The following is a 22,980-nucleotide window of genomic DNA, read 5'->3' on the forward strand; positions in this document are numbered from 1 at the left end:
CTGATTACGTAATCTGTATCTCCCCATGCCTGGATACAAGAAGGGGAGTATGACATATGAAGTAAATATTTAAAGTGTACTGACAACACTCAGCAGAGAGGGATTGCAAGGACAAGAAGACATGTTTTAGGGGGGGGACAGAGCATGGCGTGATATGTTCATTAACTTGCACCCAGAGGACATAAGAGCACAGCTGAGTTAGCAGGGCTATGTAGCGCTCAGCTTTGTGCAGCGCAGCCTGGGGAGACAGAAAGAGACCGGGAGACGAGCAGACAGAGTGGAAGAGACACATGCAGCCCATGCACTGCGGGGAAAGAGGACATCACAGCGCCTCAGGAAGGGTTAGCGTTTAGCCCTAGCACCTCTGCCTCTACGCGATGCTGGAGCAAAGGTCGAAAAAACATGGGCTGTCTCTGACCACTTTTCCTGTGCGTCAGTGGAAAAGCTCCTGAGGTTAAGGAAAGAAGTGGAGGAGGACTCATCAGTTAGGAAAAAAGACTGCTCTGAATCTAAAAGTCATCATGATGAGATGGAGGACGTAATAGAGTCTAAAGTGGGGAAACTACAATTGTTCTGTAAATGCTGCAGAGAAACGTAGGACAGCAGTAACTCCTTTCCTTGGATGGTCCAGTGTATCCTAAAGGAGATGACGAAGGAAGCATTGAAGCTCCTTTCCTATCATCTAGAAAACTCAAAATGCTCTTGCTTTTAGGAACGTTTACTGAGAGAAAAGACGACTCACTGTGAAAAGTTTCCTTCTGTGATTATTTCTCAGTAACTAGAGTAACATAACAGAAAACAGATGACACCATCATCTAGGGAATCCATGGCTGACACTTATAGACTTTTGGGTCATTTCACTGTGGAAGGAACATTTCCTGAGAGAAAAAGTATTGGACATTTTGCCGCCTGTGATGTCAAACAGTGTGTGTCCTACATAGGTTGATGTCCCACCTCTAACAGACACCGAATGAGTGATGGACTTACAGCTCCTCTCGTCAGAGGTCTTGGCCGGGACCTCCTCCACGCAGTCGGCTGGAAACCATCCCACCTGTCCGCGGGCGCTGCCCTCCCAGAAACCCCCCTCTCCGATGCTCAGAACTGGAAGAGGAGAGAGAGACATTAGATCACATCTTTTATCCACTTCTGAAATAGTGATTTTATTGGAAAATCTACTTATTACTCAGTGGTTATTTCATGGCTTCATCGTGACATCAAAGGGAAATAGTCAAGAGGTACTCCGCATACATTTATACACATGTTCTCAATATATTTGTAAAATAAATCTCCAGGTTGAACCAAACTTGGCAGGATCGGTATCAACATTGAACAATTAGCTCACTTTATCATTATTCCCTTGCTGTTCTTTAATCACAACCTAGCAGATATTTGTAGTGAAATAAACAAGCGGTAGTGTATGTGTGACGGCAGTCATTATAATTAAGCTCAATTATTATCATGGACCACATTCTTCCTGTTGGCAAATAAAAATAACCTGGTAGTAAAGTCAAGGTCTTAATGTTTTATTTAAACATTAAGGAGGCTTAACATAAATGTTACTGACATGAAATGTGTGCTCCGTGATTTCTCAGTGAATAATGCAGAGTGTGTGAGTCTGCAGAGAGGAGGATTTTTCATCAGAAAAGCTCATTTCCTGTTTGATTTTCACAGACAATTATGAAATGAAATCAGAGACTCTTATTTGCTTTTTGATTTTAGTATTCATCATTCATCCTGAAGGCAGAGGTATTTCTATATTTTATTTTAGCGTTATGCTACTTTAAATTCTCCTCTCAAACATTGTTGAGAAAAATTGAAGTAATAATAATAATAGAAAAAATTAAAGAAAATTACAAAAAATAAGTTAAAATAATAATGAAACATCTATTCATTTATAACAAAAAATAAAGAATAATATTAATGATATTTAAAAATAATACTGCAAGAAAAAAAACATAATAGCAAAAAATAAAGAATAATATAACTGGAAAATATGTAACATTTTAAAATAAAAAAAATCAATGAATAATAATCAACGCACCAAAAGTATTATTATTATTATTATTATTATTATTATTATTATTATTATTATTATTAACAACAATAATATTATTATTATTAATAATATTATTGTTGTTAATAATAATATTATTATTAACAACAATAATATTATTATTATTGTTAATAATAATAATATTATTATTATTATTAACAATAATAATATTAATACTATTAATAACTTTACTGTTGAGAGCAGGACTTTTACTTTCAGCAGAGTTTTGTCTCAGGGTTATTGACAATTTCCCCTCATCCAGTTTACATACTAACACTGGCTTTATTGTCCTTCATCTATAGATCCCTCAGTGATTAAAAAAAACCAGGACAACAAATGAAACTGGGTCTGACCTTTGACCCTGTCGCTCTTGTAGAGGGTGATCTCTCCCTCGGCCTGAGCGATGTACGGACGAACCACTACGAAATGTCTCCCAGGAACCGCGCTGTACAGCTTCCTCCTGCTGCCGCCCGCCTCGCCGTGACTGCTGGGACTGACAGAAAACAGCAGCAGTTAGAAAAGACACACAGATAGAAAGTATCACTCACATTTAAGGGGTCCAATAACAGAAACACCCGATCAGTGCTGCAGGAAAAGGCTCGTTTTGAAGCACAGATTTGACTGCAAATGTACTTGAAAGGAATCTAATTCATATATTGTTGTGAGAAATGATGCAGGGGAAGCTTATGATCTTCCGCCAGAAGGAGTTTTATTGATTTTGTATTATATTTCATCTTATACGTTTTTATTTCATTTATTTGTATTTTTTTCTTCTCGTTTCTATTTTATTTATTATTTATTTTTGTATTTATTCAATTTTTATTTTCATTTTATTCTAAAATGAAACAACTGTCAGAAAACTGGAATTTCCCCTCTTGATAAATAAAGTATTCCTGATTGTGAAATAATGGCTCGAAAGAAAACAAGTGGATTATCAAAGGTTGAAAAGACATCTCGAGCTATCAGATTAAATAAAGACCTCTGACCTCAACCCCGTAAAAAAAGTGAGGAGTAACTCTGAATGAGTTTACACAATTAAATCTGAATGAAAGAGAATTATTAGCTTCCTAAAATTACCACACACACACACACACACACACACACACACACACACACACACACACACACACACACACACACACACACACACACACACACACACACACACACACACACACACACACACACACACACACACACACACACACACACACACACACACACACACCAGAGGCCAGCAGACACGTGTCTTGCAGGAGTAAGTGGGGCAGGATGTGACCCTTAGAGCTGAGATGCTCTACAGACCACACAGAAGAAGTACTCATATATATATTCCTGAAGTAAAAATACACAGCGTAAAGTAAAAGTCCTGCCTCTAAACCTTACTTATAACGGCATCAAAAATATACTTGACTTGATGATAATAATTCATGTGTTCATCCCAGCTGGTGAAGGAGGAGCTACTCCTAATTGCTCTCCTGCTGCTGGATATCTTAACCTATAATAGCATGTTGATTTATATGTGATTTTGAGTGTGAAATCATTTGATGCCGGCTGTATTTATATGTCTTTATGCAACAGGTAATATAAAGCTGCATCAGAGCTGAAGTGGAGACAGCGCGGAGCTGAGGAGGAACCTGACGTGATGAAGCAGCGCCACTTAGTGGATAACGTCCGTAACGACCGCAGCAGCAGGAGCACGGTCAGGGACCCAAAATATGCAAATAAAAGTATGTGAGTAAATAAAGAATACATAACATAAAAAAGCCATCAGGGACTTAAAACAGTGCAGTTTTTATTCCAACAAAACCAAAGGTACGTCCTGAAGCTAGTTTAATAAACGGGTTGATTTCACATCCTAAGTCATCACTAAAATAACGTGTTGAATGTTTTGGTTTTTAAATAAGCCGCTAGTTCAGCATTTGTTTTGATAAAAGTTCCTAATTAATTATTGTGTCTTATTTTCTTAATTTATTTAATCAAGAGCAAGTTTATAATGTGGTTCGATAAAACATCCTAATTATCAGTAAAATGATCTGTTTTTATTGTTCCTTTTTTAACATTTTTCACCGGTGAACGTTTTTTTTTGTGAGCAGCTTATCTGTTTATCTTAGATTAAAAACCTGTAAGAAGTTGAACTTTATCCTCTCAAATATAAATGTGTTTTTAGAAGTGACTCAGAAACATCAAGCTTAAGATCTTCAAACACATTACAATACTTTTCCTATAAAGTCATTCAAAATCAAGCCACAAGGACAGCATTAAAGGTCATCCAGGGGGGAAATCCATCTTCAATATACGCTTAAATCAGATAGCATAAACCCTCAAAACGTTTTAAACCATGTTCCTCTTTTGGAAACTTTTCACACGTAAGTAATACATGGAGACAAGAGGAGCCGCAGATAAAGCCACAGCTCGGATAAAAAGCAGCAGATTAAAGAGGAAGGAGTAAATGGAGAGCAGGAGCGAGGGATGGAGGAGAGGAAGCAGGAAGTGGGTCACCTTGTCCTGCAGCTCATGCTCAAACCTTCACAGGCCTACGGAGAGCTAACCCCATTCAGGAGAGGCTGCCGCACACTTAACAGCCAGAGAAAAATGCTCCAAACTGCAACCGAGCGATCTGAAATACTCAGAGAGGAGGAATACTGTCAACACAGCGGGTTAAGAAACTGCCTTTGAAGGCTGGCAGAAACATGAAGGTTAAGACAGATTAAAGGAAGGATTTATACTCATGGAAATATGACCATGAAGTACTTTTAGAAAAGAACAGAGGTGATAGAAGTACTCAGATCATGTACTTGAGTAAAGTAGAAGTACTCAGGTCTTGTTCTTGAGTAAAGTAGAAGTACTCAGGTCTTGTACTTGAGTAAAAGTAGAAGTATTCAGGTCTTGTACTTGAGTAAAGTAGAAGTACTCAGGTCTTGTTCTTGAGTAAAGTAGAAGTACTCAGATCTTGTTCTTGAGTAAAGTAGAAGTACTCAGATCTTGTACTTGAGTAAAGTAGAAGTACTCAGATCTTGTTCTTGAGTAAAGTAGAAGTACTCAGGTCTTGTACTTGAGTAAAAGTAGAAGTACTCAGATCGTGTACTTGAGTAAAGTAGAAGTACTCAGGTCTTGTTCTTGAGTAAAGTAGAAGTACTCAGGTCTTGTACTTGAGTAAAAGTAGAAGTACTCAGATCTTGTACTTGAGTAAAAGTAGAAGTACTCAGGTCTTGTACTTGAGTAAAAGTAGAAGTACTCAGGTCTTGTACTTTAGTAAAGTAAAAGTACTCAGGTCTTGTACTTGAGTAAAGTAGAAGTACTCAGGTCTTGTACTTGAGTAAAAGTAGAAGTACTCAGGTCTTGTACTTTAGTAAAGTAAAAGTACTCAGATCGTGTACTTGAGTAAAAGTAGAAGTACTCAGGTCTTGTACTTTAGTAAAGTAGAAGTACTCAGATCTTGTACTTGAGTAAAGTAGAAGTACCAGAGTGTAGGAATACTCTGTCACAGTGAAAGTATTCTAAATGTTCCTCCAGTGAAAGTAGAAAGTACTCTCCTCTAAATGTACTTAAAGTAGCGACAGTAAAAGTAGTCATTGTCTGATTGGTCCATTTCAGAATAATATCTCTGATATGTTTTATAATGATTGATCATTAAAGTGTTCTCAGAGCTGGTAAAGGTGCAGCTAGTTTGAATGGCTTTGTATACTGCAGGGTAGCTGCTGGATTTACTGCAGGTGAACTAAAGTCTGATTTAAGGGAGATTATATTTACCATCATTAATCCTAATCTGCCTAGCAACTGAAGGTGTTAAATAAATGTAGAGGAGTAGAAGTACACCATTTACCTCTTAATTGTAGTGGAATAGAAGCACACAGTAGCATCAAATTTAAATACTAAAGCAAAGTACAATTACCTCAAAATTGTACTTGAGTAAATGAACTTAGTTACTTAACACCTGAGAACATTTTCTGCTTCACTTCTACTCCACTACAATTCAGAGGCAACAAATTGTACTTTACTGATTTACTTGATTAATATTGTATTGTTAAATAATATTTATAGGGAAGATTCAGTTCAGAGTTTAAATAAAATACTAATATAATATATCTGCTTGAAAATACTTTTTATTTATAGTTTTGATGAATCTGAACATCAGCGTTCAGGATGTGAAGAATGAGCGAAGAATTGTCCCACCATGCTGCATTTTTAACACAACTTGCAAAAGGTTCATGTTCAGTCGTCTTACCTCGCCGCTGCTGTGGGACTTTTCTAAATCTGAAGTGTTGGTATGATGATGTGGGAGAAACACTTCCCAAAGAGCCACTTCACTTCTGGCTGCGATGGAGAAACAGGCGGCCATGTTTTCCCTCATGCTTTTTTTTTTTGTGGCAATTACCCAGGTGGCTTTGAGGTGCTAATTAGACAGTGTTGATTAAAACCAGCTGTGCATAATTTGTGCTATTATTGGATGATCACCCAAGACAAGGAGGGAGAAGGAGAGAGCAGCGTTACATTGCAGACACGGATACAGTACGATCAACATTTACACTTTCTCAGAGAACCTCTAATCATGTCATACATGCACACAGAAAGGAGAGGGAGACTAAATGACTGCAATTACACCTGGTTTCACATGCAATCTGTTTCTGGATTTCCTTTTTTAACTCAGTATACTCAATATAAAATTGTGTTCTTCAGTAAAACATCTGAATACACCTTATACCGCTGCTACTCTGCTATTTGGGAATCATTTCATGTACAACCCAAACCTCCAGCCTCATATTTAGTTGTTTTAGTCCTGTTCTATCATTAGTGATGTACCATTTTGTTTGATAATTAAAAGTCAAATAACTGAAAGTCTTAAAGAAGCCCTATTTTTTATGTTTTCTGTTCCATATAAGTACTTAGTGCCTCTACTGGGACACGTTCCCATGCTGTAATGTTCAAAAGGCTCTTTAAAAAGCCTTCTCCTGTAGTTTGTTATATAGGATTTAGTGCATGTAAATGGTCTGCAAAAGCTAGAATCCCGGTCTTCCCTCCAGAGGGAGTTTCTCTCCCCCACACTCTCCCCCCTGCCTGAAACGCCTCCATTGGAGTCCTTTCTTTACTTCCTGACCATAATGACATCACTATGTCACATTCACGCTCCTATTGGCCTGAGCTCCAACACATTGTACATGATAGGTTAAGGGGCGGGACATCTGTTAGCGGTTGACCAATCACAACAGAGCTGGCCAGCTATCCAATCAGAGCAGACTGGGCTGTGGTTTTAGACAGAGGGTGAAAAGAGGTGCTGCAGCACAGGCAGTATGAGAAAAATAAAGAGACACTACATACTGACATACACCTGAACATCAGCAGGAGAGGACTCTTTAAAGTAGAGACACTACATACTGATATACACCTGAACATCAGCAGGAGAGGACTCTTTAAAGTAGAGACACTACATACTGATATACAGCTGAGCATCAGCAGGAGAGGACTCTTTAAAGTAGAGACTCTACATACTGATATACACCTGAACATCAGCAGGAGAGGACTCTTTAAAGTAGAGACACTACATACTGATATACACCTGAACATCAGCAGGAGAGGACTCTTTAAAGTAGAGACTCTACATACTGATATACACCTGAACATCAGCAGGAGAGGACTCTTTAAAGTAGAGACACTACATACTGATATACACCTGAACATCAGCAGGAGAGGACTCTTTAAAGTAGAGACACTACATACTGATATACACCTGAACATCAGCAGGAGAGGACTCTTTAAAGTAGAGACACTACATACTGATATACACCTGAACATCAGCAGGAGAGGACTCTTTAAAGTAGAGACACTACATACTGATATACACCTGAACATCAGCAGGAGAGGACTCTTTAAAGTAGAGACACTACATACTGATATACACCTGAACATCAGCAGGAGAGGACTCTTTAAAGTAGAGACTCTACATACTGATATACACCTGAACATCAGCAGGAGAGGACTCTTTAAAGTAGAGACACTACATACTGATATACACCTGAACATCAGCAGGAGAGGACTCTTTAAAGTAGAGACTCTACATACTGATATACACCTGAACATCAGCAGGAGAGGACTCTTTAAAGTAGAGACTCTACATACTGATATACACCTGAACATCAGCAGGAGAGGACTCTTTAAAGTAGAGACTCTACATACTGATATACACCTGAACATCAGCAGGAGAGGACTCTTTAAAGTAGAGACTCTACATACTGATATACACCTGAACATCAGCAGGAGAGGACTCTTTAAAGTAGAGACTCTACATACTGATATACACCTGAACATCAGCAGGAGAGGACTCTTTAAAGTAGAGACACTACATACTGATATACACCTGAACATCAGCAGGAGAGGACTCTTTAAAGTAGAGACACTACATACTGATATACACCTGAACATCAGCAGGAGAGGACTCTTTAAAGTAGAGACACTACATACTGATATACACCTGAACATCAGCAGGAGAGGACTCTTTAAAGTAGAGACACTACATACTGATATACACCTGAACATCAGCAGGAGAGGACTCTTTAAAGTAGAGACACTACATACTGATATACACCTGAACATCAGCAGGAGAGGACTCTTTAAAGTAGAGACACTACATACTGATACACACCTGAACATCAGCAGGAGAGGACTCTTTAAAGTAGAGACTCTACATACTGATATACACCTGAACATCAGCAGGAGAGGACTCTTTAAAGTAGAGACACTACATACTGATATACACCTGAACATCAGCAGGAGAGGACTCTTTAAAGTAGAGACTCTACATACTGATATCAATTATCGTTATTTCTGTTGAAAATTAAATTACTTCAGCCAGATTTTTATGTATGTGAGAGGTTTGTGACAACAATGTGAAGACAGCGCTGGTGTGTCCTGACACCGGACACATTTCTCACCACATCGAGCTGTGAGGTCGTTGCCATGACATCCTGACTGACAGCTGTCACGGCGTGAGTGTTGGTGTGTACTGTATGTGCGGGTGTGTGTGTGTGAGGGAGGGTGGGCTGACATGTGCGTTGCATTGTAACAAATGACATGTCAAGTGGGAGCAGGGGGGGATGCCACAGAGACATCGTTGTCATGTGTAGGCGAATGTTGGATCGAGGGGGTGGGGGGGATGATGGGAAGGAGAGAAACGAGGAAGAAGAGATAAATCTGAAGCAACGAGAGGAAAAAGAGCGGGAGGAAGGGTGCGAGGAGGAGCGTTTTAAAAGGGCAATGTGGAAGAAGTGTTTTCACCAAAACATGAGCAGCAACATTATGGTGCCACGGTATCTGGTTTATAGCAAGGTCGTGTCTGCATTTAATAAACATTAATCACACTCGTTGGAAAAATACGTGTGATTAAATATCGCTCATCAGATCAGATTACATTAGATATACTTGACTGATCCTAAATTGGGAATGATTTGGTTACAGCAGCATGTAAACAAGGTCATATAAGAAAATAACATGCATCGTAAATAATTGCATGGAAACAGTGGGGGGGTGGATGTGTGCATGAAGAGCGCTCCGTCTCGTTGGCACACATTCCTTTACATTTTTCTGGATTTAATTGCAAAAAGTCTAGAAGTGGTCCCTCCTTTACATCAATGAGGAGATTTAAACGTACTATTTACTAAATATATATCTCCAAACTCCCCTCTGAAGCATCATTATGGGAATATTCTGTAAATAAACAGCTTCAATCTTTCTTGACTGCATTTCGACCGTGCCATAAAGTCATAACAGCAGATGGCGATTAAGATGTCTTAAGCTCCTCTCCAACTTTGCATTTTTTGTTGCACAGTTGGAGGCGCTTGGGTAGATTTGCCATATCCACACTGAAGTATTCGTGCATAGGACAATAAAGCCCTTTAACTGGAACCGACTCTAGTGGTAAATAAAGAAGTTTCAGCTCAAGATAATAAGAATCTTTAGGTCATCTTTAGGTTATTGGTTCGTAAAAAGGCATAATCACAGATGATTAATTGACCTCATTGGCTTTAAATAAAGCATTTTGAAATCATTACAGAACTACCGCTGTGAACATTAATGCTGGACGATTGAAGTACCACAAGGCTCCCTCTCAGGGCTATTGTTGTTTTCTTTCTATGTAGTCATTTAAGTCTCTATGATATCATTCTTTATTCTTATATCTGAAAAGCAACTAAAACACCATTGACAGGGCTTAGTAGGACATCCACCAAACTGGAGGTTTTCTTTCTTTTGTCAGAGCATTTTTCTTATCGTTGCCTCTTCTAAAATAAATTGCATGCAGTCGCTTTAATGGGTTTTAAATTAGAGCAGTTATCAGGCCAGGTTGCCTGAGTCTTTACCTGAATGTCCTCTGTAAAGCCTTTATGTCATTGTGAATTATCCAGCGCTACACACTTCCTTAGGGCTATATTCATAATTAGTGGAGATAAATCCTGTGAAAAGACCAAAACCTAGACTCCCAATAGTTAGAAAAACTTAAGGTACATTCATTTCTTTACTGTTAATATGTATGAGTATAATGTCTGCGCTTAGGACTGCCACTTGGTACATTCTAGACTTTTACATGCAAAGGAATATTTGCAGAGTGATCTTTTTCTTCCAGTCCCAAAGACAATGACCATTTGATCAGTTTAACGAACATTATGTTATCTGAATCTGAACTTGATAATGGATTATAATACGTAGTAGATACATTCCCTGTCTGTTTAGGTCAGTCTAAATACATTTTATTGAAGAAAATGCTCTTTTATGCAAAAATCATCTTATTGTTACATGAATAATAATGCAAACTGATTTTGAACTTCGATGATATCAAATAGTCTCGGCTGAGCTCATTGAAAGGTCTTTCTTTTTCTTTCAAAAGGAGCTGTGCTGAGCTGTGTCCCCGATAACTAGCACTGATAGACAAAAGGGTCCCAAAGCTAAGACCATTCGTCATTTTGCATTCTGGAGTATTTCTTATTGTTAGTTTTCGGTTTCTAGCTAAGAGAAGCCTACCTGCCCTCTCAAAGCAGACTGTTTATCTTTCAAGAAGTGGATTTATAGATAAATTCATAGATAAAGTTAGCCTGGCAAACCAGACCTACATTAAGATGTTTGGTCTGGGCACACAATTGGCAGGGCTCAATCCGAGGGGCGGGATTAACGGTGGTCTTTCAAATTCCCTCTGCACGCATCAGGATAGCGCTACAACCAATCAGAGCACCGAAGAAGGTGACGTAGTCAGAGCGACGGAAAAGAGTCCATGGGCAACTGTTCCGCGTATGGTGTGTTGTTGAAAACTTTGATGGAGAGATTCCTGTAAGCCAAATGTTATGGTAATAGGGCCCAACGACTGTTGCCGTTTTTGGAAAAGCTTAACTCTAAATTCTTTAAATTAAAGGCCAAAGCCGATTCGATAGACTGCTGTTTGCCAGCAGCCACCATCTTCTGTATTTACCTGTAGCAGAGACCGGCAGGGACTACACGCGGAACGGTCGCAACTCTGTCGTCATTACGTTAAGCCCGCCCATCGACAATAACACGATGTGATTGGCCAAACCAGAGTTAGGGTTTTGCAGCTCGCGGGCTAACGAGGAGTTCCTAGGCGGAACCCTGGCTGCAATTTACATTTGCTACCGCTAGGGTGCGTCTAGATTTCTAGGCTAAGATAAACTTACTTCAACGGTTTAAAAATGTCGGTTCACTGTCTTGTCAAATATTGATTCAGAACACGAAGATGACTACGGCCAAAATGCCCAACTCAAGGCCCATTTATAGTCTACAAACCAATGGGTGGTGTAACCACACTGATAATGCTGTGCATCATATACCTTTTCACAATCTAGTAGTGTGTTTACTGAATGCTACCGAACTCAGTTCCCTGCAGACCCTGGTGTCAAAGTCTTTCCCAGACTCTGTGTCACTTCTTCTTCCAAAAACCAAGATGACCTAAATACCAACACCAAGGCTTTGAAATAGCAAATAAATGGTTGATCTATAATTGGCTATTCATTTACTGAAGAGAATATTGATCACTACCAAAGTGTTTGCAGGTATCTGTTGGGAATTACTCTCCGTTTCAATGTTGCTTGCTTTAGCTTTTATTGTGCCAAAAAAAAGGATGCTCTATAACAAAAGATACCGCCTTAAAAGAGCTGCAGATGTTGGGAAAATGGTATGCACAGTTTCTCTCTTAAGTTGGAACATAGTTAGGGAAAGGTACAGAAATTCAGGGAACACAAACAACGTAAATCTCCTCAGATTGAAAGTGGGGACAAATGCAGTGTTTCTGTTCTGATCCGCCGTCAGTTCACAAAAGACATCTTCTATGTCGATGATCAAACTCTCTCTCTCTGCAAGATTTTTCACTCTCCTGTCACTTCTGCTTCCTTAAACCAAGATGCAGACGGCTGAAATACCAATCGTAGGGCTTCAAGACAGCAAACAAATGGGTTATTTAATGTTTACTTTGTCCACTACTTCAATACAGGCTATGATTGTCCATTCATTAAATCAAACAGAGTTGATGTAAAGTGAACAGTGGGGGGAAAAAATGCAGAGTTTCTGTTCCAAATCACCGTCAGTTCAGAAAAACATCTGCTATGCTGACGATCAAACTCTCTCCCTCTCTAAGAGCAAGATTTCTTTCGCTGAAATATGTCAGAAGACATGATAGTGATGTTCATGTTACTGCTGAAGCAAAGGCAACTGTCCTCCCCCGTTACTCCGGCCTTTTCTTTTATCTCCTCCATCACTTGTCTTCCCTTCACCCTCTCTGCAAACCCCTCAATCTGTGTTTTATTCTCTCCTCCTCCTCCTCTTCCTCCTCCTCTTCATCCTGCTAATTCTACCGTTTCATCTTCACATCTTTTCTATAATGTGCATCTCCTCGACTTTGGACAGCGGCAGAGCTACACAGTGTGGGAAGTGTTGGTGCAGCAAAATGTGTCCATCTGCCAAGGAAGAGGAGGAGGAGGAGGAGGAGGAGGAGGAGGAGGAGGAGGAGGAGGAGGAGGAGGAGGAGGAAAGAGACGAAGAGGCCAGAGAGCATGTGTCTTAATCGGGATTGACAGTAACATCGCTCTGAGATGAACGCCCGTCACACTTTAATCCCCCGCCAATCACATGTGCACAGGCTTACATATACACGCAGATGTACACGGGGGCATTTCTGAATGAACGCAGTCATGTGGAGGCTGAGTCATACACACGCACGCACGCACGCACGCACACACACACACGCACACTCACACACACACACACACACACACACACACACACACACAGGGTTAAAGTTAGATGCATCAATATTAAAGCAGGCACATGAACCTTACACGCCGCTTACATGCAGAACTTGCACGCATTTGGAAAGTGTCTGTAGGCACCCATAGCAACGGTTGCCGTAGCTACAGTAGGAAGCGTTTCCCAGAGGAACCAGTCATACATCCTCTCACATTGGGTGGTGGGATGGTGGGGGGGTGGGGGGAGGTGGATTATAATGTATACTGTATACAGTGGAATGAATAATGTACCGTATGATGTCACCGGGAGCTCTGCGCCGACAAAGCCTCGCTCTGACTCAAAACAATATGGCTTCCAAAATCTAGTCGAGATACAGTATATTCACCCTTGGCTTTGAAGGATCCAAGGCACTCCCATAATGTCTTGGCACTTCTGATTGGAGCGTAATTGCTATAATTTTGCATAGATTCACCATGTTTATCAACCTTTACTTGCCAAAGAAGTAGTTTTAAAGCTTTTGGATGAACTGTTATTAAGTTATAACAGTTTCTTAGGCCATAAACTAAACAGTGATGTCTGGTGCTGCTAGGAGCTGCTGTAAGTGCTAGTTACTGTAGCTTGTCAGATGGGAAGCTAATTAGGGCTAGCTAACTAGGTAGATAGATGGCAAACGTTAGGTAGCTGGATTTACGGATGGATGGATGGATGGATGGATGGATGGATGGATGGATGGATGGATGGATGGATGGATGGATGGATGGATGGATGGATGGATGGATGGATGGATGGATGGATGGATGGATGGATGGATGGATGGATGGATGGATGGATGGATAGATGGATGGATGATAGATACCACTCCACAATGTTTAACATTTGAGTGAGCTCATCCTTCTTTCAAGGAATCCCTTGCCCTGACCAGATCACCGCTGTTCTGGAACTCAACTGTCAAAATATTGACAGAGAAAACTGTCTGAGTCATGTGAACGCCTCTGACCTGCAGGTTAGCCCGCCTGGATCTTGTGAAAATAAATAACGGAATAAAAGACCCACAGACAAAGACTGTGTGTCTCACCTGGGCTGTCTCTGTGCTGGTACCCCCCGTCGGGCCTCCTCCCCCAGCCGGCTGAGGGAGGGAGACCGGCTCCTCGCCCCCCTCCCCATGGTCCGCACCACCACGTTGCCATTGGGGCTGCCGCTGGGCATCTGCTGGAGCAGCTGGGGTGACAGGCTGCGGTGTAGAGCTGAGGCGCCAGGCTGCGACAGGACCCTGCTGGGGGCCCCTATGTGGGTGGGGCTGCAGGTGGGGGGCCCAGGTGCCAGGAGAGCCGTGCTGCTGCTGCTGCTGCTGCTGCTGCTGCTGGTACTGACTGACGTTTAGGTTGTTGTCGCTGTTGGAGCGCAGGAGGACCCGCGGTGCTGATAAGGACGAGGGGGAGTGGTCGTTCCCGCTGCCAGATGACTGACCCCGGCGGCGCTTGGAGTAGGCTGGAGCCTCGCGGAAAGGCACTACAGAGGAGCGAGAAAGAGGGGGGGGATTACACTTTATTTCATCTCCTGGAACACAGAGTCTGCAAACTCTAAGAGCCATTTTCCCCCTTCGTCACCAATTTGTCTGGAGCCGCACAACATAATAACACAGCTTATAAAGTTTAATATTTAGCAATATACAAAAACCTTTCTCTATAAAAAATGTTGTTTGTTGCATTCGTGACTTTTTGGGGATTTATCCATGGTTAGTTTTCCAAGGATTCCAAATAGATCTAAAAGCATGTGACATACAGTATATTAGCTGAAAGATTATTGATATTATTTCAGTATCACATTACGCCCTGAAACTCCAAGAGAAAAGGTGATCCTTTCAACAAATTGGCCAGGGTGCAAAAAGCTGTTATCTTTCGTCAAAGCTACAGAGAGCCAATGCAGAGGGTCTGAAGGACTGCATACCCCTGTCCTAGAATGAAAGGCAGCAATTCAATTGTCAATTAATCTCAGGAAGGTGGAGCGAAATGACCCAGAAGTCTCTAAGTGTCCGCCATGATGAGAGCAGTTTGTATTCTCCAGATGATAGGTAAGGAGCTTCAATGCTTCCTTTATTATCTCCTTTAGGAAACGATGCACCATCCTGTACTAAAGGAAATGAGATACAGCCATCCCAAACTTTATTCTTTATTCAGTACAGTATCTTTTTGTATAAGTTCTTATGCAAACATACATATTATACTATGTCTTTCTATTTAAAATCTACAGAAATAGACACAATTGGGTATCAACTCTAAACACACACCATGACATCTACACCACTGTAATGTCTGTCAGAGAGAAAGCAACATTGACCTTGGATCAAAGTTGTAGGATATTTTTTCAATTACAACCATCAGTCGGCAGAGTGGTGCAGTGACGCATCTGCAACAGCATGCATGCTTTACAATCTTACTTTGTTGGAGTACTTTTGGGATTCAGTAAAGCTCAAATCACTTTCTCTGGACTAGCATACTGTAAAGGTAAAAAAAACGGCAATATGCAAAAACAAACTCTGGATTGATGCAGTCTTAATATTGTCATTTATTATCACTCTGTACTTCAATGCACAAGTGGCTACAAACCCCTAAACCCTAAACTGTATTTGAAGCGCAGCAGTATAACACAATCCTTTAGTGATGATGGAAAAGCACAATATCCTCTACAGTCCATATGTGCACTGAAGATGTATATGTGAGGAATAAACTGTGATATGATTCTGGATGGCATCCATAACACTGCTGACGTTCTGATGCTAATTATGTCGAGCACATACTAAACCATTTGCATAATAAAGGACTGACTGTGCCTCTTGCCGTTGTTCTGGGATATTCTTAGAAGCACTGGGTCACAATTACATGTAAAGCTGCCTCCTCTCAGTCGATACCTTTACTTATTGATTGTTTCCGTGTTGGTTGACAAAGAATTTTTGAGGCAATTCTTCCTTTACTTTATTTTGGAAAAAAAAATATCCGTTTCGGTTGCCCAATTGTTGAAGCATCTTCCTTAATTTAGGCTTTATTTCCCAATAGGATGCCTCCAGTGGTGACACAATTCACTTGTAAGAAACCAATCTAATGTTGTCTTTATTCTAGCCTTGTTCACTTAACCGGAACAAAACAACACAGTAAAACTTGGGCTGTTCCCACTTCAAACCATCACCATGCTGTACTGGAAACTAAGTGCGTCTCAGCATTTATATACCACAGGAAGGAGATGAATATAAATAGCTTTCCTTCTTCTTCTGGTGTTTTTTCTCTCAGTGACGTCAGATTGACTATATGTGCACTCATGCACATTTATCCATTTAACTATCTATTGACCCATGCTGTGCCTCCTCCGGCGTTGTTATACATGTCCTGTCGTTGATATCTCTTTATCAATCCATCACAATCTAATCTCCCTGACTATGTGAGCCTCCAACAGATAAAACCAATAGAGATTAAGATTGTACAGCAGCTCAGACACACAAACTGAAATTGGCGGTTATCATGGCTCTGATTTCTGCTTGACCATTTTTAGCATTGCTATGTTTGACTATACAGTGGAAACAGAAGGGTAGCCTGCAGGTAAGCACTAGTGGATGGATTACTGCCAAAAACAGGCAGGATGCAATCACGAAAAGACCAATACGAAAACCCAAATAGATCAAAATTTACACAGAATTAGACAAAAAAAAGGACCCAAATAGATCAAAATAAGAACCAAAGAGACAACACAACGCAAAGTGATGCAAAACCTCTACAAAGACATGCAGCTCAACCATAGTTAGTACAAAATCAGAGATCTAATGATTTTTAATGAATTAAATAAAGTGGTACATGATATACGTTGTGTATTAGAACTTTGTTTGTCTACAACAGTGAAACGCTGCTTGATGGAGCCATATATTCACAATCAAATAGAGCCATTTATTCCATTATTATATATAATATAGGGGGACAATTTTTCTACAGAATGAGTACTTTTACTTTTCCTTCTTCAAGTATTGCCGATAATACATCGTCTCAGGAGTTCTACTTGTTATGGAGTATTTTTATGTTTAGCACTTTTATCAAAGTAAGGGTTTCATTTGTTCTTCCTTCAGGGATTTTAACTTAATTTCATTGCATATTCCTGAACATTTCCCCAAAACATGAACATAATGAGCTTTTTGAAGATGGATGTGATGGCAGGGCTGCATTAGATTGATTTATGAGCAGAGCCCAGTTTTTCTGCAGTGCCGGGCTGAACCGGTATCAGAGTTTGGCCTTGATTTCCCTGTGGATTTATCCCTCCATTACACTGCGAGATGACAAGCCTATAACTGCCAAACTCTCCTCGCAATTACAGGAGCGCAGGAGAGAGGAGAGCAGAAAAGTCCTGCAGCCTTTTCAACACATTCCTGCTGATTATTAAACTGATTAACACAACCGTACCCGGCTGGCGTGCTAGCGTGCTAGCGTGTTAGCCGGGTTTTGAGTTTCACGGCAGCCTGAACATCTGAGAGAGGAGTCACTGAGTCATTAGCACTTCCCCAGACTCATATCTCAGACCTTTCTCTCTCTGTGTGTCTACAGCCGGCGTGCTGATGAGCAGAAGAGGTGCTAACATTTAATGAGCTAGCACTCTTAGCAGCTATCTGTGTGAGGTGTGTGTGTGAGGCCTCCAAGCTGGTGGAGCAGCAAAAAAACTGGTGCTGTGTCCGAAGACGTCTGTGCTTTCTTTGGATGCTTTGCTGTTTTCCTTTACTGTATATGTCAAAATGCACCTTAAGTACCAGGATAATGATCCCAAAAACAGCCAAAAAGTCCCGTTTGCAACGCTCAACGGCCGCCATCTTGGCTACGTGACAGAAGTTACCAACCAGCCTCCATTGAGGTTGCTCAGGTGAACACAGAATTGACCAGATCAAAGTTATTCATGTGGGTTTCTATATTTAAGTAATGTACCACTGTACAGATGTCAATAGGAAGCCACCGTTAATTTGACTGGGTTAAAGGAGCGGTCTGTAATGGTTTGGTACCACGAATGCTTACCTAACCACCTAGCTAACAGCGGCAAACGTCACTTCCTGTTTGGGCACATGCAGAAGTGTGTGATTTTAGATAATACTATATGGTTAAAATTCACACACATTCATGCACAAGTGTTAACAGTGTACAACATGTAGTGTACTAAGGGAAGTATGTGAATTGACACACAGCACTGGTTGTCTCGATGCCTCCTTGCTAGGATTGGAACTTTCAAGTCTTTTTCTTCTTTGGTTTAGTCAAAACAAGCTTTTAAATCACTGAGTTTAAAATAAAGAGGATGTAGTTGTAATGTGTACTTGAAAGACACCTGACTCCGTTGACAGAAGCAGTAACTTTACGTCAGAGTAGATTTAAAACTGTGCCTCTCTCTGCAGTTGCAGACTTGAGCATCAGAGGTCGTAAAACGAACAAATTAAATGGTCTGGTTTATCAATTGCAGATAAGTTCAAAGCAGTTCTTATGCAGCCTTCTAAACAGTAATAACTACAGCTATATTTTTATTGTTTCCAAAGCAGGGGACAGGAAATGCAAAGTGTGCAGAGGATTGTGTGTTTCAGCATCAAAATCAAGAAGGTTATTCTAGGGTTAGCACCACTGGATGGATAACTGCCAAAAAGAGACAGGAGGAAATCATGCAAAGACCCAAAGAGACCTAAACGAGACGCATGAAAACTAACAATGACTGCATTATGTTGCTGATTTTATTGTGCGATAAGCCTATATTAAAGATGGCATTGCTGTTAAAGGACACGTATTGTAAATACATCCCTTAAAGCTCTGATAAAGGTCTCCGTGCTTGATATTGGAACAGTCCTTCGGTATAATTCGAGGTTGTTGCATGCAGGATATTCAGACTTTTAGGAATCTTTCATGCTAATGCTTTAACTTTCTTTCTCTCAACGTCTTTAAACATTAATGCTCTCTCGCAGTAATTATCGTGAGGCATTGGCGGTCACAACAACCCAAGAACGTTATGTAAGTTTGAAAAGCAATCAGTGGAATCTATATGATTAAATGCTGTTCAAACACAGGATGCAGGTCAGAGGTCAGCGCCTGGTGTTGATGTGACTAATGCACTAATCTGTTCCAGGAAGACCTTTAAGTGTGTGTCCCTCTAAAGTGCAGTTCAGCATGGAGTAAACCCTAAGTTAAAGTGTGTTTTTGTGCATGAAAATGGTCTGCGAAGGCTAAAACCCCTGTGTCCTCTCCCAAGGAGAATGTGACCAAGGTCACGGGTCAGACATGAACCTTTGAAACCACCCTTGCTTTGCTCATTTCTGCTGCAATTCACACAGAAAAAGAAAAAGAAATGGAGCATAAAAACACTAAATTTGGACGAGATGTTGAATGGAGGTCAGAGTCTGCAGGGAGCGAACTTCATCAGGTCAGGTTAACTTCAGAGGAGCTGCAGCGCTCAACTCAGATATTACCTTTAACACAGTTGAACAGAAAACGTCTTGCTTGTACTCCTCTCATGTGTGATGTAAGTGATTCCAGACGCTTATAACAAACAAGCATCTGATATAAAAATAAGGAACACAGGTGTTAGGCGCCTGATATTTGAGAGAGTAAAGTGTTTGTTCCTCACGAAAAACTTCACTTTAATGAGGAAAACACTGCAGATGTGTGGGTGCAGACATAAGCAATTCGTTTTGGGATCCATGGTTAAGATCCTCCAGTATATCACAGATCAACAACACAGAAGAACAAGCCATTTTCATGCTTTTAACAAATATTTGTACTACAATATATGATCTTTATAACTTGAATACATATCTAGACATCCCTAACACACCATGGCTTTGCTATTCCTTGCAGTAGCAGGCTTTATCTCATTCTGTACAAGCGGTGAAGGAGTAAAGAGGCAAATTATTCGAGCCATTAAACACAATCATCTCCTGACGTCATCTTCCCAGCAACATGCTGAAACAGAGTATTTCCAATGGGAAAAGACAATGTGACAAATGTGCAATTATTGATGAAAGCCAAAGAGGAAGTTGTCTGAAAATGTCAAAGTAGCTTACCATTGTTTTCTTTAATTAAAACTCAATGTTATCTGGACTATTGCCAATGATTTAAGAGGGTTTGCATGGCTGTATGACAGGGAAACATCTGTAAAAGTGTCAAATGTTTCCTTCAAATGTGTTTATAATCAGAACAAACAGGGATTTTAGCCTTTGCAGACCATTTACATGCACTCAAACCTATATAATACACTACAGGGAAGGGGAAAACCCTCCAAAAGAAAAATGTGGCCTCCTGAAGTTAACATATTATTATGAAAGTCATGGTCATGTGACTTTCAATAACCACTCACGTGTCATATTGATAAAATGAGCATCGGATCAGAGGACGTTTTCTGTGTGTTAATAAACTTAGACACTTAGTTTTGCAATCATCATTCACTGAGAGAAGATGTAGTGTTGATATTTTCCATGAGATGGAGCTGTTCAGTATAAGTGAGTGAAATTACACTTTAACTGTCATAATCAAGTGGCCATCAGGAGGAAGGAGTCCGATCAAAGGGGCTTATTATACAATCAATAAAGACATGCACTCAGACGAGAAGCTCAAACAAGATGTAAAGGGAGATTTAAAGCAAAACAGAGACGTTCAATTGTCTAAAAATGTTGACTGAATTGCTTTATTTCAATAATAATTGACAGACATATTGACAGTGTGGAATATACAAGTCATTTCCTCTTTGTTAAGTTGCGCTCTGTGCAAAATAAAACCCCTCCTGGTTTGAAATCTTTCATTTTATTACCTGAATTGTAAATAAAACATGTAAAAGTTTGCACTAAATCTCCTTAAGTGTCCAGTGAGTCCTTTGCATTTAACAACAATCCCACAATGCAAAGCTTTGCCTGTACTTTGAGGTAACAGATGGCTAAATTACAGTTATTTGAAATGATGACGGGAATGATTCATACCTCACCTTACTGCTAGACACAGAGTACTTACAGATTTCATAGTGAGGGAAATTACATGTACATGTTTTATGCATGAGATTTGGTTACTCATTTTACTTCAGTTAGCATTCATATTCATATTTTTACGCAAAAGAACTGACACAGAAACTGCACGGCACAGCTTATGTCACCTTTCAGTCATTGTTTGGGATGTTTACACCCTCTCAAAGCTGCAAAGAAATCCCAGCATGCAACGCTGAAGAGATCAGATCTGACAAGGAGAGAGCCCGAAGCACAAGATCTGCAAATATCACAGGTACACATCTGCTGCTACACATTTAGCACACGTTTACATCATCGTTGCAGAGCCTTTCTTCCAAACAACTAAAAATATGACTCATGTTCTGCCACAAGCTATTCTACATCCTGAGTCTCAATCGATAACATAAATATCTAATTCTCCTCCAGCCAAAATAATGAAGAATGCATGCAATAAGACTACAGAGTGTCACACAATTACTTTAACTACTACAATAACATGCACATTTACAAAGAGAATCATGCAAAGTGACTCCAGTGTGATTCATAATGACAAGAAAACGATGCAAGACAATCACAAAGACACCAGACTGACTGAAAGTAGATGCGAAATGACAACAGATGCTAAACTGATCTACATAGAGGCCAAACTACAAAAATAATAGATGCAAATCCACTCCAAGGGAATGCAATCGGACCCAACAGAGACACACAGTTACATGCATAATGTCTTCAAGGTGATGAAAAATCACACATAGATTCCAAACAATTACACAAAGATTGAAAACAGATGCAAAATGACTAAAGATGACAAAACTTGCAAGATTACAACAAAAAGGTGCAAACTGGCTCCAAGGTGTTGCATAAGGACAGAAAACTAATTACACACAATCTCAACAAAAAAAAAACTGAATGACAATGAAAGATGCAAAATGAATATAAATAGATACGAAACAACAAAAAGTATAGATGCAAAATGACTCCAAAGGGATGTAAATGGACCCCAAAGAGAAACAAAACATCTAAAAATAGATGCAAAAACGTCTTCAAGGTACAAACAACGACATAATTACTCGGAAAAGAGGAAAAATTACCAAAAGGGACAAAACATTTGTATAAATAGATGCGGAATCAGTGGAAAAGAGTTGCAGAATTGCAAAACATAGATGCAAAATGACCAAAGAAGATGGAACATGTTTATAAATAGATGCCAACGAAAAAGGCGCATGCAGAATTACAAAAACATGACTCCAAGGGAATGCAAATTGACCCAAAAGACACAAAACAACTAAAAGAACTATGCCAAAATGAGCAAAAGTCACACAAAATGTATATAAATAGACGCAAAGGTAATAAACAAGCTGCAAACTCACAAAGAACAGATGCAAAGAGATCACAAGACATGTACAATTGACATTACTTGCCAAACTAAAAAGGTCATGCAGAGTGACTCCACTGCATTCCACTACAACCAATCCAGACTGCAGCTTCATCCAATGCAATGCAACAGCTCCATTAATCCAATAAATCCCACTTATTAGTGCTAATGAGGTGTTATCTTATGGAGAAATCAATAAGAGGAATCAACATATTCCTACAGAATCCAGATTTCTGCCCCCCCCCACCCCCTCTCCATCGCCTATAGGCTGCTCGCGGCTTCATTGAGAAATCAGCAGCGGCCGGATCTGAGGAACATGTTTTCACA

At 40.1% G+C, this 22,980-nt stretch overlaps 1 protein-coding gene across 1 annotated transcript in view; it reads right to left on the bottom strand.

The window, feature by feature from the left end:
- The window catches only part of shank2a (SH3 and multiple ankyrin repeat domains 2a), a 200,651-nt gene that overhangs the window by 58,252 nt on the left and 119,419 nt on the right, over positions 1-22,980 (bottom strand). The window contains 4 exon segments of the mRNA XM_063882408.1: positions 988-1,101; positions 2,407-2,546; positions 14,364-14,551; positions 14,553-14,797. Of these exon segments, the coding sequence (XP_063738478.1) occupies positions 988-1,101; positions 2,407-2,546; positions 14,364-14,551; positions 14,553-14,797 (687 nt within the window).

This window comes from Eleginops maclovinus, chromosome 4 (assembly GCF_036324505.1).
Source record: "Eleginops maclovinus isolate JMC-PN-2008 ecotype Puerto Natales chromosome 4, JC_Emac_rtc_rv5, whole genome shotgun sequence".
In the NCBI taxonomy this organism is placed as follows: domain Eukaryota; kingdom Metazoa; phylum Chordata; class Actinopteri; order Perciformes; family Eleginopidae; genus Eleginops; species Eleginops maclovinus.